This window comes from Ambystoma mexicanum, chromosome 1q (genome assembly GCF_040938575.1).
Source record: "Ambystoma mexicanum isolate Mex_15411 chromosome 1q, UKY_AmexF1_1, whole genome shotgun sequence".
Lineage (NCBI taxonomy): Eukaryota > Metazoa > Chordata > Amphibia > Caudata > Ambystomatidae > Ambystoma > Ambystoma mexicanum.
The window spans coordinates 499,376,095-499,394,466 of record NC_090922.1 but is presented as its reverse complement, the minus strand read 5'-3'; the positions used below and the strand labels follow the sequence as shown (position 1 = coordinate 499,394,466).

General features: G+C 47.1%; 1 protein-coding gene across 1 annotated transcript in view; it reads left to right on the top strand.

Moving 5' to 3' along the window:
- Positions 1 to 1,134: 1,134 nt before the first annotated feature.
- The window catches only part of LOC138529593 (phospholipase A2 inhibitor gamma subunit B-like), a 211,434-nt gene continuing 194,196 nt past the window's right edge, over positions 1,135 to 18,372 (top strand). The window contains exon 1 of the mRNA XM_069640844.1: positions 1,135 to 1,360. Coding sequence (XP_069496945.1) covers positions 1,309 to 1,360 — 52 coding nt within the window. The 5' untranslated portion in view covers positions 1,135 to 1,308. The remainder of the gene's footprint in view (positions 1,361 to 18,372) is intronic.

Genomic DNA, 18,372 nt, shown 5'->3' with positions numbered 1-18,372 from the left:
GAGACAGAGTTCCCCCAGAGCAATTCCAATGCAAACCGCCTCGCTCCCGCGTCAGACCGGGGAGGTAATTCTCTAAGTAGGGTGCTGATGAAAAGCATCACCACCCTACTGTTATTAAATGTGCCCTGCCGCCGCGGGTGCATTTAATAACAAAGGGCGCCTGCTGTGGCTTCTCCCACTATGCCAGCTGGGGGAGCCTGTGAAAGATTCCCCCGAGCTGGCGTGATGGGGGGGCTAATGGCGCGCTGGGGGCTAATGGTGCCACGGGTGGTCACCCAGCCCGGCCTGCCCTGACTTCACCTTTAGTTGTGTGTTCGTTTTCATCAGGATAGATAGTGCAGTGGTCAGTGGTGAAGCGTCCAGCATACAAGGATCAAGGTCGGCTTTAATTCATAACTTCAAAGAGGACATCCAATGTTTCTCTTTTAGCTGGGGAGGACTGAGTCCACCCTCTTAATAAAGTGGGTGGACTCCGTCCCCCTGTGTGTACCCTGGACTTGAGCCCTGCATGGGGGACAGGAACAGGCCAAAAGGATCACCACACTTCAAGTGAAGGGGGTCGGACGTGGACTGTCACCACCTGAGTGAGTCCAGACAGCAAACCCTAAAACCACTGCGTGAGGGAAACCGTTTTATGAATATTGGGCATTTTAGGTCAATGACATTGAAAGCGTAGTCACATTGTTCCAGGGGTGTGCACGGCCCCCGGGCACCGGCATACCTGACGTCGGGCAAACAAGCGTCCATACCTGATTTCAAAAACCTCCACTCCATTTACATCGCTTTCTTGAAAATCGTTTGATAAAAAAACGTGCATTGACACCTGTGTCTTCTCCTTGCTCCCCTTACTTTTCCTCTGGTTAATGAGGAGCAGGAGAAAGCGTCACTCACCCCCACCCATCCTTCATGCCACCTTCCTAAGCGCCCCCATCCAGTAAGCCGGCGTTCAGCTCTGCCATTTAGTGTCCGTGAAACCTGTGTCTGAAGCCCTCAACATTCCCTCAGAGCTCCTTGCATCTGTCCGGCTTCTTTGCGAATCCAGTTCTGATTTTCTAACCAGGTCTTCTTTAATTCACCCCATCCCACGTTCACATAAATCCCTCCCTCTACCCCCTCCCACCAGGGTATATAAACCACGCCCGGGCTGAGAGGCAGCGGTACCCAGTGGAGTCTTCACACGCCACGCAGCAGTCTGCTAAGGCGGTAAACGACCTCACGCGCTACCACCGCGGGACGCTCCTTCCATCCTTATCAGGACAGCTCTCCTCCTCGCGGCATCAGCAGCACTCACATCTCACCCCCTCCACCATGAGGACCGCGCTTCCCATTGCCTGCATCCTGACCGCCCTGCTGGCTGAAGGTGAGCGCCCCACCCTTCTTTGCTGCGGCGACAAAGCGCCTCGAGATGCCATGGCTTGCAATGCAGCGCCCTTCAAAGCATGTGCATGTGTGATACGGCCTCCCGCATACGCATGCCACGCCCAGCGTTCTGAACGCAGGACCAACGCCCAAGGAGATGCAATGGGACACTTTCTCGGTAGCTAGGGGTGCGTAAAAAAATAAAGGGAGGGAGCGTTTTATTCTTCGACGGTTTTACCTCAGTGAAAGAAACATTTCCAGGGATCATCGAGGAAAAAAAACAGTATCACTAACTCCTCGCCCGTGGTTTGCCAACGGATTTGGTGAGAGAAGACATTTTAACCCGTGGGCGCTCACGGGGGAGAAAGTCACGTGAGTTTATAGAGGCTGGAAGGCCATGTCCCTTGTACCATCGGGCATTCAAATAACGAGGTCTTATCAGCGAAATGAAGAAACCCTTACAAGTGCATTTTGCCATAATCTATGTTCCCTTTTTTTTGTTTTCTTTTTGCTGGCCGCTGCAGTAGACACCGCGAATCTGTTTTATTTTTTTTTGGCGTGATCTATAAATAACTAAGCGGTCTAGTCTGTAAAACTCGGCTCGAGCAGGGGCTCAAAGCGTGTGCAAGAGCGGGCAACCCTGCTGGCTGCTGCTGTTTTTCTTAAGATTCGCAGGTTCTGTTAAGATTCCAGTTTCTCGGTTGCTGCTAACATTCGAGCGAGTGTGTGGAATTTGGGAGATGTCGCACCCTCCTGGCCTGAAACTGACGGGAGTGGAACATTCTGGATCACTCGGCTACACAGCCGTAATAGCCATTTATATAACGGGAAGCACAATCCGAGAGTTCTCCGCGCGCCCCCCATGCGTTATCTAAAGTTGAAAGCATGCTCACTGGCAGGGTTCAATAACGCGTGGCGCAGATTGCGCAGGAGCCCGTGCGCCAGAACCTCAACGCACTGAACCTTCTTGCGCTGGAACCCAGACTTGCTGTTTAATACAGACATGGCCGCAGTAGGTGTTCAGCCTACTAAGCAATATATAGTATATATTTTAGCACTATTTGAACCCGTGGCCCTGGCCACCGAACATTGCAACGGGGTAGGATCACCGCCTTGCTGTTTCACTGGCAATGGAACGACTGTTCCCGGCGCGAAGCGTGTTAACGTACCCCGACACTATATACAGACAGGCTGCTTTCTTTTTGGTGCGTTTTAATTGGGGCATTGATGCCCGTGCCGCGTAATCTGCAGTCCTCTGCAAAGGCCCTCCCTTTTAAGGCGTTGTTTCCTGCGAGTGGATTTATTCACAGAGCGCGTAAAAAATGTCTACTCTGTGAAGCCCGACCACACCTAGCAAGAGCGTGTTTATTTGATGAAGCCTGCGATCCGGCCCAGACCGAGCAAGGGGCAGTTTCCAGACGCTCTGCGAAACGTGCACTGGATGCAGGGTTGGCGTAAGGGCCTTTCAACTGTTTCAATTGAAAGAGGTCCTACAACCTTAGGGGGGACACCCTACAATTGCCCTCATGTTGCCAGTCAGCAGTCTTGTGACACAGCAATGTATTCCTTCCTCTAGTTTCGTTCTGTGGCTTAGATTATGTGCTTTGCAGCGTTCTCATTACAAGTTGATTTTGCTGGAGCCCCTCCGGGCTTCGCTGTTCCTCAGCGTATACAGAAGTGTTATCACCTCATTTCCTTCTAACACTGGTTCCTCCACATCAGCCTCTTGCTGACAAAGGGTAAAACCGATTCAGTGGACTTTTAGTGTGTAAGCTCCCTGCTGGCTGGCCGTCTCGTATGCACCCCATGGGTGCCCCAGACTGTTTTCATTCTAAGCAGGGGGGGCGCAAACCATGTTGAATTGTGTAAATTGTGCCCCCACTTATCTTCACCCGGGACTGGAAGGCATCCATGGCTGTTCTGGTTTGTGGGCTAAATGTCCCGGTGCCCCACATCCCTGAGAGTCCTAGTCCTGCTGTCTGAGATGGCTAATATATCGACTTCCCTGCTAGCAAATCCGCAGGTACCATATCTGTCACGGCCCGGGGGGAAGCCATTTCTAGTTTTGGCTAATAGGTGGCACCACTATAAACCAAAACTATTGCATTAGAGTTCAGCTAGGAGGGGGTTTGGCATGTGAGGGGGGTCACACAGCTTGTGGGTGTTTGTTTACGCACCCATTGATTGCCATGACCATACTCCGTCCTATGGTCCTTTCCACCCAGTGCCCACCCTTCCCCACCCACACCTCCTCCCTGGATCTCTTTGAGTTATCTTTAGCATGAACATAAAGCTTGAGCAGGACAGTGTTGCTCTAAGCCAGTGGTCTTCAAACTTTTTTGGCCTGGGCCCCACCCCAAGCATAATTTGGGCAGGCCAGGCCCCCCTAAAAGGCCAAATGGACAGTATGTACAAATGGCTATAAACTATTGCGCACCGTCACCGCACCCTAGTCCTAGGGTACACCCTGGACACCCCTATGGCTGTGTTCAGTGCGTTTCTTACCAAGTGACCCCTTCCTCCCCCTATGAAGCTAAACAGCAGCTCCCCCTTTACTTTTTTTTTTTACAAACCGTCTCTATCAAGTTCAAACAAAAAAGGTACAAAACGACCTCCAGAGAAACACAAACTATAAATCTGCCACAGTAATGTGACTGCCCCCACCCTTAGTGTTTCTCATTTGTGGCTTACAGATCTGAAATCCCTCTCATGTGCTGCCCTCTGTCACTCTACGCTGCTCCCTTCCCCCCCCAACCCACCAAACCCCCCCCGCCCCCACTAAAACCCAACCTGTCCTTTCGGCCAGATTTGACCATGCTTCTGAGGGAACCACTATCTCTGAACACTTGCAGTTCTAGATCACGGCTATGGTCCATTCCTTCCTGTCATGAGGAAACCCTCAGGCCACACTGCCACCCCTACCCGCCCTTATGTCTCTCTTGGCCACCATCAATGCTGTTTTAATCAGACACAACTCTTTAGGGGAAAAGTCTGAATCCCCTACACATGTAGCAGGCAGAACTTTGGGCAGTTCGGTAATGGCTTCCCCAGGACCTCTGCCAATGCCTCTCTCACAGCTCCCCAATAGCGTTGCATCCTAGGGCAGACTCCTATAGTACGGAAGACAATTAGGGTCGCCTGTCCTCCATCTTATGAAGCCTAGCCCTCGTGTATTACACCCTCTGTAGTATACCCTATGTAATATTTTGAACGGAATAAGCCATCGTTTGCTGGCCACCCCGGCCTCCCTTGCTGATCCCAATCCCCCCACCCAGTCCTCATCTTCTCTATCCCCCAAGTTCCTCACTCAATGATCCTTCAGCTTGCTCAGGGGCGCGGTAGAAATGTTGTTGATCACTTGATAAAGTCATTACCTTCCCAGGGAGTCTCCAATGGAGAGCGGCCCGGGAGGTCCCATTCCTCCCTACCTTCATGTCTCAAAGCATGTTGCAGTCATGTGTAGGTGAAGCGACCCCTTTTGTGCAACCAATAAGAAGCCTGCAAGTGAGGGAAGAGGGCCAAATGGTTCTGCTCTATAATGTTTCAGTTGTTGCACGCCTGCTATGGACCATCTAGTTTGGCAGCCCATCTTCCGCACCCCCCAGGAGGTCTCCATTACCCCAAATGTATGCCTCCATCATTATCACTCTGCCTCACGCCATTTTGGCAAGGGCTGCGGACCAGGCCTCGATAGTGTGCTGCCCCAGCGGTGGCAGTGTCACTTTCCGTGGGAGACTGTATAGCATTAGCACGTGCGGGTAGTTCACCATCATATGCCGTTCCAACTGTATATGGAAGGCCCCAACTGTATATGGAAGGCCCCTGATCCTCATATACCCATTACCCATTCGTTCATGACCACCAGATGGGATGCCCAATGCAGTTTCCTGACGTTCGGAAGTCCCAACTCTCTTGCCACAATGACCGGACCAGCGTGGACAGTGCAATACTTGGAGTCGCCGTACCCCAAATCCCATCCATTTGCAATCCCTCAATAACTCGGATAAGACCCTTGTGGGGGGAATCTTCACTAGGGTGTTCTGAAGGACGTAGAGCAGCATGGGGAGCATCAACATTTTGAACAAATAAGCTCACCATAGCAGCAAGTCTGGCAGTGTTCCAATGTTGAACATCAGCCTTGGCCCTCGGCCAAATTGGGTTGTTCTGGAGGAAATCGTGTTCATCCGTGTCAATAGTGATCGCCATTAATCATTCTCTGTGCCACCGCCAGGAGGCACTCCACTGGCACAGCCTCCATCCCTCCCTTCACTGGCAGCAACTCTATTTTGTCCCAGTTGATCCCCCCCCCCCCTACTCCCCCAAACCGCTGTAATCTCCAAACTCCCCAATCAGCTCCATCGCTGTTAGGGAGAATTCTCATAAATGTGCTAATTCCCTCTACCTTAGCGCCCTCCAGCTCTTTTGCTAAACTTTGGGGCTTTGAAATTTTAAATTGTTTGTTTTCTGTGTTTATTTCTTTTGGTTATGGAGTTTTAGACAACTCCATAGACATCATCTTTTCATGTGTCACACAGCACCCTCAGTGCAGTGAAACAGATGTCTTTTAGACTTCCAAAAGGTTTAAATACCTTCTCTGGAATAAACTACTGTTTCCCAGAGAATGTAAGGTTAAATTAACTTTATAGTCTTATTAAATTCCAGCACACGCTATCTTCTTACAGAGTGCTGGAGGGCTTACCTAGTATCCCCGTATCTAGAAACTCATGTAGCAGTCAACCTACCCTTTCCTATCAAAATGGCTGGTGGCAGTAGTTTAACAACGAACTACCATGATTTTTTTCCCGACCGCGAACACCGGTAGCTAACAATCACAGGAGCCATGTTTTTCAAGATGGCGCCTTAAGCCCCTTTGTTTAAACAGGACCCGGTCTTCTTTTTTTGCTTCTTTTTGGAAAGGTCCTTCTAGAGATTGTCTCTCCATGCCAAACCAGGTTTGGTCCCTTTGTTTGTACGCCTTTGGCAGGCTTCAGGAGGTGAAGACTGACTCTGGCGCCTGAGTGTCTCGGGTGGGCAGGAAGTGAGGGAGGTGCCCGACTCCCTGTGCTTAGTCTCCTAGGAGACCCAAATGCACTCTGGCGTGATTGGCTGACGGGCTGACAGTCAAGAACAGCCCCCCGGCTGGGTGAGTGGCAGCTAGGCTGGAATGATTGGGAGAAAACTGTTTAAAAGGCGAGTCTCTTGGACCGGAAAGCAGAGTTGACCACTGGAATGAAAGAACCGAAGACGAGCCGGAAGAGGACAGCTGCTGCAACTCCTGGACCATTGGTTTTGCCCGGAGAAGCCCTGCTGCAACACCCGAATCACCAAGTTCATCTCAAAAGAGAAGCCCCAACAAGGAGGATTTCTTCCTTTAAGTTGGTGGGACCAATCAACTCGTAAGCCACCTGGATACCATTCTTGGAGCTGGTTAGGTTTAACCAGGGGGAAGGACACCAGCGTGTGTGCTTGACGACAGCTACTCAAACCGAAGATCTTCCATTTTGCCAGTTTGTTTGACACGTCCCTGTGCAGAGCAGGAGTCCCTCGACGTCCTCCCTCTTGTCCCCACGACTGAGGCTCAGGAACAGTGAGATCTGCAGGAACTGCCATGAACCAAAGTCTTCAGCTGCATATTTTTTCTTCATACTAAGGTACTGTGCCAGCCCGATTGAGAGAACTTACCTCTTGCGGTGAAAGTTCGTGAACCTTTCCCAACTTGCAGGCCTAATCAGCTTGTGACCCAATATATGATTCTTTTTCGTACAAACTACTTTTTAAGAACTTTGGCAAAGACTTTACCATTTACTACAAGAACTTCTCTTTCCTATGCAAGACACTAGCCCATTGACTTTGGCCTAGGCCTATTGAACTGAATCGAGTCCTCTAGTGAACTAAAACTATTTGCACTGCCTAAGAAAGTATTTGTGATCTATTTTATTAACTTGTGTCCTAGTATCTCAAATGCTATTTTGCTCTTTTTTCAGGGCAGCCTAATTTACTCAAACGTATTGGTTTGGAACTGAAGAATATTTGCGTATGATATTAAGTTGCCTCCTTCTACTGAATGTTTTCTAAATAACTGCGTAATAAATTAATAAGTGTTTTACCAAGAAACCTTGAGTGTAAATGTGTACTTGAACCACTATCACGATCCCTCTTGAGATACCTGGCTTCTCAGCTCCCTACCAAAAACTGTGTTTTACGGACTTATACCAAAGGTTGATTTTTGCTTACACCTGTAGTCCTAATTGTATGTGGTTGTCCCAGAGGGTACTGCATGCAATTCTGCCTAACAATCGCCACCAGGCCGTAGACCCGGGGCTCACCCTAGTAAATCAGTTTGTCATCCATGTAAAGGGACATCCGGTCTTCCCTCCCCTCTGACCATCTAAAACTGCCCAGATTTTTGCTGCTAGGGGTTCTACTGCCAATAAGAACAAGAGGAGAAAGTGGACACCCCTGCCTCGTGCCCCTCTGCAGCGGAAACTCTAGAGAGTACCCTGTTCACCCTTACTCACGCTGTAGGACCTGCATAGAACAATTTCCCCAACTCTGGAATTTAGGGCCGAAATCCATCCTCTTCAACGCTGCCCAAAGAAACTCCTAACACACTGAGTCAAAGGCTTTTTCTCAGTCGAGCGCAATAAGGGGTGTGGGCCGTCCAGAGTGGCCGCCATAGCTAAGGCGTTCTGCACTCAGCGCAAGTTATTCTGTGTGGCCCTTCCTGAAAGAAATCCACATTGGTCGCTGTGGATCAACCTGCCCAGAACCCACAGGAGTCCATTGGCCAAAATCTTTGCCAGTATTTTTGCTTCTCCATTTAGCAGTGAAATTGGTCTGTACATGCCACAACTGTCCGGGGCTTTCATTTCTTGTGGATAACTATTGTGGCTTGGCATCTGTCCCTCAGAAGTTGCCCAGCCTCCAGGCTGCCAGGAAACACTCCTCCGATTGTTTCGCCCTGCCACCTTCCAGAATTCGATGGGAAATCCATTAGGACTGCAGTTACCCAATTGCAACTTGGATTTCCTCCTCGGAGAGCTCCGATTCGAGTCTCTGTTCCTCCAAATAGTCTCTCGCTGTAGAGGGTCTGATACTATTGTGCAAAGGCTTCACAATCACCTCGGTCTCAGTCAGGATACATCCCGACTCGATTTGAATTTCTCTAACCAGCAGTTCCTTTGTCCCTCCTTTCTAGCCAGCCCAGCACCCATCCACATTTATCCTCCATCACATAGATTTGGGCCTTTTTATCCCAGAAGACCACCCTGGCCTCATCCTTTGCTAGTGTGCAAAGTCGGCGTGTGCTTTGAAGCAGCACCTTTCTGCTCTCTTCTGAATGGTGTTAGACGTGGGCCGCTTCTGCCTCCTCCACCTCCTCCTCCCTCTCTGCCATCTTGAGCCTCGAGTCATTTGTGGCGCCCCCACGTCCCCCCCACATTACTGCTTTGTAAGCCTCTTACAACACTGTCCGGCTATTCACCAAACCCTTATTAAATTGGAAATACTCTTCGGAGGCCTGTGATAGGTGCTCCACTATCTCTGGGTTGCGTAAACAATATGCATTGTCTCCATCTCCTACTTGGTCTATTACCCTGCCTTCTAGTGTAGTAACGAGGGGGAGTGGTCTGAGAATCCCCGTGGCAAAAGGGAAGGCTTAGTCACCCGATCTATGATAGTGGCAGACACCAGGAGGTAGTCGATCCTTGGAAGAATTGTGCGCTTTAGTGTAGAATTACAACCCCTTCCCTGTTGGGTGCAGTTACCGCCAAGTGTCCCTGACGCCCAATGCATCTATGAGGGTATACAGATTTGTGTGTGGATGCCCCAGCCCCCAATATGATTTATTCATCTCCGGTGAGATCATGTCTTTGAGGTCTCCCCCATGGGTCGCAAACACAGATTGGATGCCAGTGTACATTCTGCTTGGAGACGGGGGCATAAACTGAGACCAAGCATACTGTCTGCCTCCGTAGTGTACCCTAAACCATCATGTACCTGCCTCCCTCGTACCAGAGCACCTGTTCAACAATCAATGGGAGTGATTCTTCTCACCAGATTTGCCATCCACCCCCTGAAACCACTGGAGAATCCTGCATGCTCAACCACTGTGAATTTCGTGCCCCCCAGGAAGACGCAATTGGATCCCCAAGAGCTACGTTCCTTTAAGAGCACTGTCTGTTTTGTGGGCATTGGGGAAGTTGGACACCAGCCCCTGTTTCACTTTATCTAGCAGCCCATTGACATTCCAGGACATGCATGTAAGCAGAGTGGCACTCTTTCACACGCCCCCCCCATCCTCCAAGTGCTCCCTCTACACCAGCCATCCACAAATGTCCCTTGCGAGGTACCCTGAAGAGGTCCCCTCCCCCCAATTTGTGCATTCACCAAATTTTGTTCTCTGGGTGTATCTGAACTCTCAAACATATCCTCACCAAACTTCCCGAACAGTTTCCCCCTACCCTTCTCCCTATTCTCCCCCGCCCCCGAACCTGAAGCATCTGTCGCCCCCCCCCCCTTAACCAAATTGGAACCAAAAGTCACAAAACTAAAAGTCCCTATAGGCGCCGTCAAGGAGAGGGGTGTGTGCAACAGCACAAGACCCTGCTCTGCTCCAGCAGTAACAGACATTTACATGTGCATCGCCGAGTCTATATCACCTTGCCATCCACCGCCTAAATTTACGCCATTGCCAGCTACCCATTCTGGCTGGGGCACCTCATCCCATGGGGGTCTCCTAAGCTTTGCAGCGTGGTCCTTCCTGAGGGTGACCCTCACCATCCAGCCAGTCCCATGCCGCTGTCAGCTCTGTGAAAAATAGTGTCCCCTTGGGAGAAAATGCAGAGGTTGTGCTGTCATTTCTGATAAATACTGCGAACCTGGAAGCTGAAGACATGTCGACCACCGGAACTTAAACCGAAGAGGATGAAGAAGGAAAAGCAGCAGAAACGATTTCCGGCTACCGGAGAGCCTACTGTGTAATCGGAGCCTGCTGTAGCCCTTCCTTCCAATTGACCTGGGGACTCCGAAAATGATGACCCTGACCCAGAGAATAGTGAGACCCACTATATTCAAGAGGACCTGCATTTTTGAGCCATCACACGCATTGCTGCGACCTTGCGTTGTTGCAATACCCCAATACCCTGGGACCTCAAGCCATCATGCGGTGCATGGTCTTCTGAATCTCGCTGAAACTTCGTGGGCATTCTGGTGGATCTCCAGGGACACAAATCGAGTCTAAAAAGTCCCCTCACCATAGCGCTGGATCTTTAAAATGACGAGAATTCAACCATGATTTTCGGTCTTCTTCTGGGCTCCTTGAAAAGGCACCAAATCTGCGGAACCACATTCAGCCGCAAGAGAAACCTTTCCTAGAGCGTTCTTCATCGATTCCCTGCTGCAAAGTCCCTTCTGAGGTCTTGTTTTCAGTCTCGATGACAAGGAATCCATTGACTGGGTATTTGGCTGTAGAACCTGAAGTCCTCCTGCTGCAAAAGCTTCTTCAATGCTGAGGTACTGTGTTGGCTTGGGTATGTACTTACCTTAAGCCTGTTAGGATTTCTGTGAAGCTATGTGGTGTTTTCTGTGATTGGGAGGTCCCTCGTCCAGTACACCCAGTCCCACTGCTAGAATCCTGCTAGGGTGTCTTCTGTGGACCCTCTTATAACTCTAAAGTGAAGTACTTACCTGTTTGCCCAGTTTTGCTAAGGAACTATGACTTTTGCTACTAAAGAACCTATTCTGACACTGCCTGTTGGTCACTAGTCCTAGTGGCTCCCCACCCCCCTCCTTCTGCCACTGAGAACACTCCTGCTCCAAGAATAAGGGAAAGACTGTCAAGGGATTGGGACTTCTGCCTAGAAAAGAAAATAAGTGTTTTAAAAGTTACTTACTTGTGAAGAGTTGGTTGGTAACTGTAATTCTAAGAGTGAACAGTTACAAAAGTTCTTACTGATCTTGAATTTGTGATGTACTATTCTTAAAAGTATGGTTAACATCTTTTCTTCCTTAGCCACTGTTTTGCCAGTCTAATGGAAAGTAGATTTGAAGGTATTTTACTCTCCTGTGATTAGGTTGTGCCTCTTCCCAAAAGTAAAGTGTTGCTATCACCAGATTAATCCCTTGAGGATAATTGCATGAGTGTAACATTGGGGTTTACCCCCCCCCCCCTCCTTCATTGTGAGGTTAAACAATGTGTGTGGGTTTTACTTACCTTGTGTTAGCTGTGTGACATCCAATTTAAGTTAAAATAGTTACTGCTTACCTCAAACTGGGGTTCCCTGATTTCAAAAAACACCTGTAATTGTATGTTAAATCCTTAGGTTTTACTCACCTAGTATAACTGTGTGTTATGATAAAAGTAGTTATAGATTTTTACTGCACCTAGAATAAGTGTTTCACTATTTATCAAAAGTATTGTCCATTTGATTATGTGATTTGTGCTGAGAATCATTATACAACTGGAAGGGTCTACTGCCCTTGCATTACTGAATGCAATTGTAAAAAGTAACCATTGGTTTTTACTCCCCAAGAATAGACTTGACCTATACTGAATGTGTATGAACAGGTTTTGACTTCCCTAGAACTACTTCAAATAAGGTCTATACTGGGGTCTGTGTACTTTAAGTATAGTGTTGTGTTTTTATATTGTGATTTCATATAATGTACTAGTACTTGCCTACCCCTAGATTTATCTGGGCCTACCTGTATTTAAATAAATCCTTTCATTTTTACGATACAAGTGTTTCAGTGTTTCTTTGGATCCTTTGTATGATTCTACTGCCCCCTCTCCCTCCTAAAATGAGCCTGGCTGCTCTGTCTACGCTACCATATATTCAGGTGGTACAGCCTTATACTAAGCGCGGAGTCTTGTACTGCCTCAGTTGAATGGTTTTACTAAGCCCTTAGTTGGACTTCAGAAAAACTGTCCTAACAGTTTGTGGTGCTCATTTATTGACCACAGGAGGATGAAAGGCTTGGTTTAGCCCTGTCGGGATTCGAACCTGTGTCAGCAGGCTCTGCACGGATGTCAAAGCAAGTGCTCTACTCGCTGTGCCATCTGACCCTCTTCACATACCTCAAAAATGTGTGTTGGCCTCCTCCTAGGATGCCTGATGCGGCTGGCGGCTAGGTGTCAATAATCCTTGTCTGTTGCCTTCCTGTGTTGGGTCAGGCTCTTCCTTGCAATCACTAGCCAGGCCGCGCACGGGGTCCACCGTCCAGCCTAGTCACACTCCACCGACTGATACTGCAGCTTGTGCTGTGTTTCTTTTCCAACAGTTTTCCTGGGGCACCCCTGCTCCGTCAAGGCAGTAGCCTCCTTGACCTCTGCCTTCTGCTGCTCGCCACACTCCTCTGTTGTGGCTGACACAGCTTCACAGTGCCGGGGACCGGCTCATGTCGTCATCTTGGATCTCCCGGCGGCTGCCGATAATCAAGGCACTCAAACCTGTAGAGGCAATTTTCCCCACCTTCTTGGGGCTAGTCTTGTTACCCGGCTGTTCCCCCACACCCCGCCCACTTTTGTAACGGTGGTTTGTCATGTGGGGGCCTCCGTAGCCCTGCCAAGAGCTTGCCGGAGCGTAGCAAGGCAGAGGTCTGCTCACCTCATTATGCCAAGCAACAGCGCCCCTTTTCGCTTTTGATTTGTTTACAGTAGGTGACTTGTTCAGAGTGAGTGGCCTTACCCCTAAACCGCTGGCTTGTTAGGCAAGTCTATGCAAAGAAGACAACCATACTCGTCCGCAGCACATTTTAAAGGATAAACCTTAGGGTAATGCTGACAGAGACCAGCTTTCTGGGAAGGCTGCGTTTATAAAACCACTCTATCCTGCCACTTGCATATATTTAGTTTGGGCTATTAGGTTGCACTTAATCTGAAAATATTGCTTTAAGAGTACATGTAGGTGGGAGATAGCATGTGAGGAGGGAAACATGTGAGGAGAGACACACATCGTGTACGCGTTGTTTGGTTATTTAGCCACCCTTTGAGCGCCCATGCCCATTTTAATCTCTATGGACATTCCCACCCCTTGCCTGTCCCTCTCCACCCAAAACACATCTTCCTGGGAACTCTTTGAGCTCATGCTTTCAAGTAGTAAAATCACACTTTAGCCAGCCGAGTTATTTTTAAGATGTCTGCCAAGAGTTAATGCTTCATTGCAGCAGTAAATGAGTCGTGGTGTAATAGCATGACCTAACCAAGTGTGGCTTCAGTCACTTAATTATCTGTTCCTTGCGCTGAAGTCCTGTTAAAAACAGGCATTGACCCAGCCAGTAGTTGGGGCTTATGTAAAGGTATTAAATGGGCATTTACCAAGCACTGCAATCATATGTCCAGTTAATCGCACAGTGTTCTAGCTTTTGCGATCTTATGGTCAGGTAGTGCCATATCAGTGCCTACCAAATGCCTTTCACATACTTAAACTGAAGGCCACACTGTTGGTTTTGGCAGTGTGTGTTGTACCTTATCAAAAATAAAACTTTTTGTAAAATAAAACATATTTTATTGTGTGTTATAGTTAAACCAAGTTTACACTTTTCACAGTTGCTCCAACAAATATGAATAATGCAAAAATACAAAATACAAAAACTATCATGCAAGGTAAGTAGGGTCATATCATTTATATTCAATACCCAGAGACCATCATTAGCCCCCAATCATGTTCAAAACCTTCAAAACAAAATAAGTTGTCACAATAACCAAGGATGTCTGTTGTCCATTTAAAATTCGGTACCAGAAACCTTTAGAGTAACTGCTTGAATGAGCGGTCACAAAACACTCAAATGTATTAACTCTCCAGTATCTACACATATAATTACCCAAGGTTCCAAGAATATCAGGACATCGGCAGAACCTACAAGTACACCATTCATAATTTAGTTCTAGCCCCTATTTCATACGTTTTGTGGGAATTCAATTTTACTCATAAAATGGATACAAATCAGTCGAGATGGACACTTGCAAGGGTACGATGGAATAGAATTCCTCTTTTTCTCTGCTGGGGCTACATCGGAAAGTAGCCCAAATGTTGGAACTGGATCAATTATCCAACATCAATCGGCATCCCACAAGGCTCCTTATCTTGGTAGGATTTTCAATGAAATATCTTAGTGACACGCAGATCTGGACAAAAAGGCTTGATTGCATAGACCCCCAGAATCACAATTAAGAATGGAGGGTTTCCAGGCTGAAAACAGAGCCCACAGTAGAGACCCATACTTTATGAAGTAATAGCTTTTGCAATTCGATTTAAGCTATTGGGAGAGTTAGTCCCAACTCAAATCTAATTCCCAGCCCCGGAGTTCAACTCAGTAAACACAGCACTCGCAATCAGAGGGTGGCTTACAACCGGTTCCATTGGGAGTGTTGTAGATTTAGAAATTCTGCGCCATACAACCAAGCAGGCCCCGCCTTGGTTTTATAATACCAAATTAATTACAAAGGCAAATAATGGTCAAACTACATCAGCTGGGTTGCAAAAATCTTCACCTTCAGTCTCAATTTATTATAGGAAATTTCCAGATTTGCCCTCTGCAAGATCTGAAAGCCCAAATATGTAAACTCTTTAACATAATCTAACCTGGTCTTCCCAAGATGCCAACCAAAAGTCATGGATTTCCGTGTTGTGATTACCACAATCTTAGTTTTGGCTTTCTTGTTACAAAAGCCCTCAAGGACATTAAAAGATCTTTGAATTCCAATTAGTTTTCCAGCAAATAGGACTATGCCAGAAGCAAATTGTAAAGGAAGAGAGCCTTGTTTGGGTGGGAGGGAACTGGCTATCAGAATGGAATGACTTAATTTTGAGATATAAAAATTAAATAAGGCTGTGTCTAAGACACACCCCTGTCGAAGACCGTCAAATGTATGAATGGCACCAGACATTGATTCCAACCTTATTTTGTATTTGTATTTGTATTTGTTTATTTATAACGCGCAAACCATCAGGCCCGGGGGCATCAGGGCGCAATTTGTACAGGGTTGCAAGAAAAGAACATACAGGGAGATAAATTACAAAAAAGTATAGTTCTAAGAGAAGTTCTCATGTAAGCTGACCATCACATCTAACAAGGATGCAGGCATACCCCTACTAGTAGGTTTGTCTCTATTGACATTGTTGTATGCATTAGAAAGAGCAACAAATGTCACATACAGGGGCTGTCACTTAGAAGTCGATTTACTGATTAGGAGGGAAATAAATAGTCCATGGAGACCCGTGCCCTCCCCTTTCCTAAAGCCCAATAGATGGGTCTCTCCCTCTGGCCTTTAAGATCTGGTTAGTGGAAAGTTGACTACCTCTTCTAATTAGATAAAACAATTACTAGAGTTAGGAATTAGAGGGTCCAATCTCTGTAGGCGTATGACTCCCATAGTGTTCCAAGAACATATATATATTTTTTATGTCTCCAAGCAGGTGTTAAAGGCTAAATAGTGGTTTGAATAGTTTAGCTGTGGTTTAACCATTATGACTTCATTAAGGCAAATTAGCCTCTTGATCACTGTTACTACAGGGAAAGGATCTATGCGATTTGGTATGACCGAACCATAAGAAGGTGCTAGAGGTTTCCTACTCTTGCCAGATGAAAAATATTAGGTTCTTTAAAAATCATATTAAAAAACCAGCTTAGTCTTTAAATAGATCAACACTAAATCTGTAATATTCTTACACAGAAAATCAACAATAAAATCAATCTAATCAGTAACAATTTCAAAATAATACCATGATTTAAAATAGTAGCTTGCTCCGATTGAAAAATGCATTCCATCCCAATACACAGCAACTCAGACTTAACAGTTATTTGCAAACGCCAAACGGATATTTGTGCCATTATTTGGGGTATCACCAGATGACTAGCTCTCCCAGCTGTCTCCACTCTTATAGGGGGAGGAGCATTCCCACCACACTTCTATGAAGCCTATTCTGAGAGTCTGACACCAGCCATGGAGGGTCGTCGAGTCGATACATGTGTCTGAATCATAAAGAGACATGTTCATCAAAACCTTGTCACAGGAATCATTGACCTCAGTCCTTTCCTCAGTCCCCCTTTTCCCTCTCAGAATGGCAAAATGCCACCCTCCAAATCAGTTGTAGTTTGCAACATTGTGGAGGATTTATTTTTCTTAACTTTGTTTGCCTTAGCTTTCTTTTTCACATTACTAGGCATGTGAAGCCTCGGTCACCGAGAGGGCGATTTCCGTCCCAAGTGTTTCAAAAGTCACCACACGGGATGAGCCTGACACGGGTACTGACAGAAATGTTCTGGATCCACAACTGTTTTCCTTAGGCTTAAGTTTAATATTTTTTTCGTTTGTTAGACTGGGGCCCGAAAGATTATTATTATTTTTTTTGCCGCTTTTTTTTCTTTCCTTTTAAGATATGGACCGAGTGGAAAAAACCCTTCAAAGGCGGAGTTGGATAATCTAATACATTCTCCCCACCGCCCCCTCCCATTGTCCCACTCCTCAGTTGCAACAATGCTAAAAAATGGCTCCCTGTTAGACTGAGCTGAGACCAAGGATGTGGTGTCCTCTTGCTGGTTAAAATTCTTCAGTAACGCCCCTTAATGAAGATAATTTCGAATTAATTGCATTGATAATATGGTTCTGAGACTACAGCTCATGATGTTGTCGTAAAGTCTGAAGAGAATTCAGTACAAAATTGACGGCAGTGATGGAGACTGAACCCAGGTTTGGGGCCCACAAAGAGGACAGTGTTAAATGCAGAGAAGAAATTAGGGGAGCCATTACCCAAACGCGGCTCCTTAAAAAAATCAAGAGCAGATCCCCTAATATACTCCATGGTGCAAGTGAAGCCACCCTGCTACCCATATTTGGAGAGAAAAGCGCGTCCATATCCGCTGGCACTTGTGTATCAAAGTGAGGACAAGAGGTAGAGCCACAGTTAATCCCTAATAACTGCACCAGCACCTTCCGGAAGGTTGCATGCATTCAATGTTGTATAACCATAGCTAAATCATCCACCTCCAAGTTAACACATAAGCTGCAACAGGTGTTATCGGGGGGAATAAAGAGAATTAGCGCCCTTCTCGGCGGATTTAAAGCCATGCATGCCTGTAATCTTAAATGCAGAGCACAGGAACGGAGCTGACACGGCGCATCCTTCGGAGGCGGGGGCCCATACCTCCCCCAGTTGTAGACTGGGTGGATGGAGAGGCGTTAGCCACAGGTGGGAACATGTTCGGTACAGTACACACAGTAAAGCAACAAGTAAAGCCTGCAAAGACAAACTTACCAGCCTCCAGCCAACTGCCTCTGGCTACATTTTCCATGCACTTTGCGTGGCGGAAAAGATTTTAAAAGGGCCACCCCAGGTCTACCAAGCAAGATGGTAGAAAGACTCCCAGGAATCCAACTGGTACAGGGAATCCACGGATATCCTTGTAGCAGCGTCCAACAGAATGTCCACATGGCAGTGCTCCACTGCCTCTGACTGCACTTTCTGTGCACTTCATCGTCATGTACTATAAATGTCTAAAACGGGCAGCAATGTTTTCTGTATTCCTCTATCGTGTTATACCACAGAAGTGCATATCTCGTTGTTATCCCCATTTTTATAAAACCTATTGTATGGATAAAAGACATTTCAATCTCTGTAGAGGGTCTACCATTAAACAATTTGCAGAACGTAGGCTTTGCTAAGTGACTGCTGTTGTGCAGGGTTATCTCACTGGTAAAATCAAGAAATAGCTAAAATGTCATTTAACACAGGGAGCGTCAAACCCTCTCTACTGCTGTATCATTGCATGAAGGCACTTTATGTGCACTCAGTCTATGATTGCTAAAATGGATTTCTGAACTCTGACCTGGTGGGCAGAGGTTCAGAAGGCCAGCCTAGTTTCTTGGAACAGGGTAACCTTCTGCACAAGCCAGACCAATCAGGGTAGCTATGGCGGTAGTCAAGACTAGGTCTCAGGAGGGTTGAGGGTGACTGAAAAACCTCAATGCGCACACAGAGTAAAGAACACTTACAAATCATTCCCAGTCAGGTG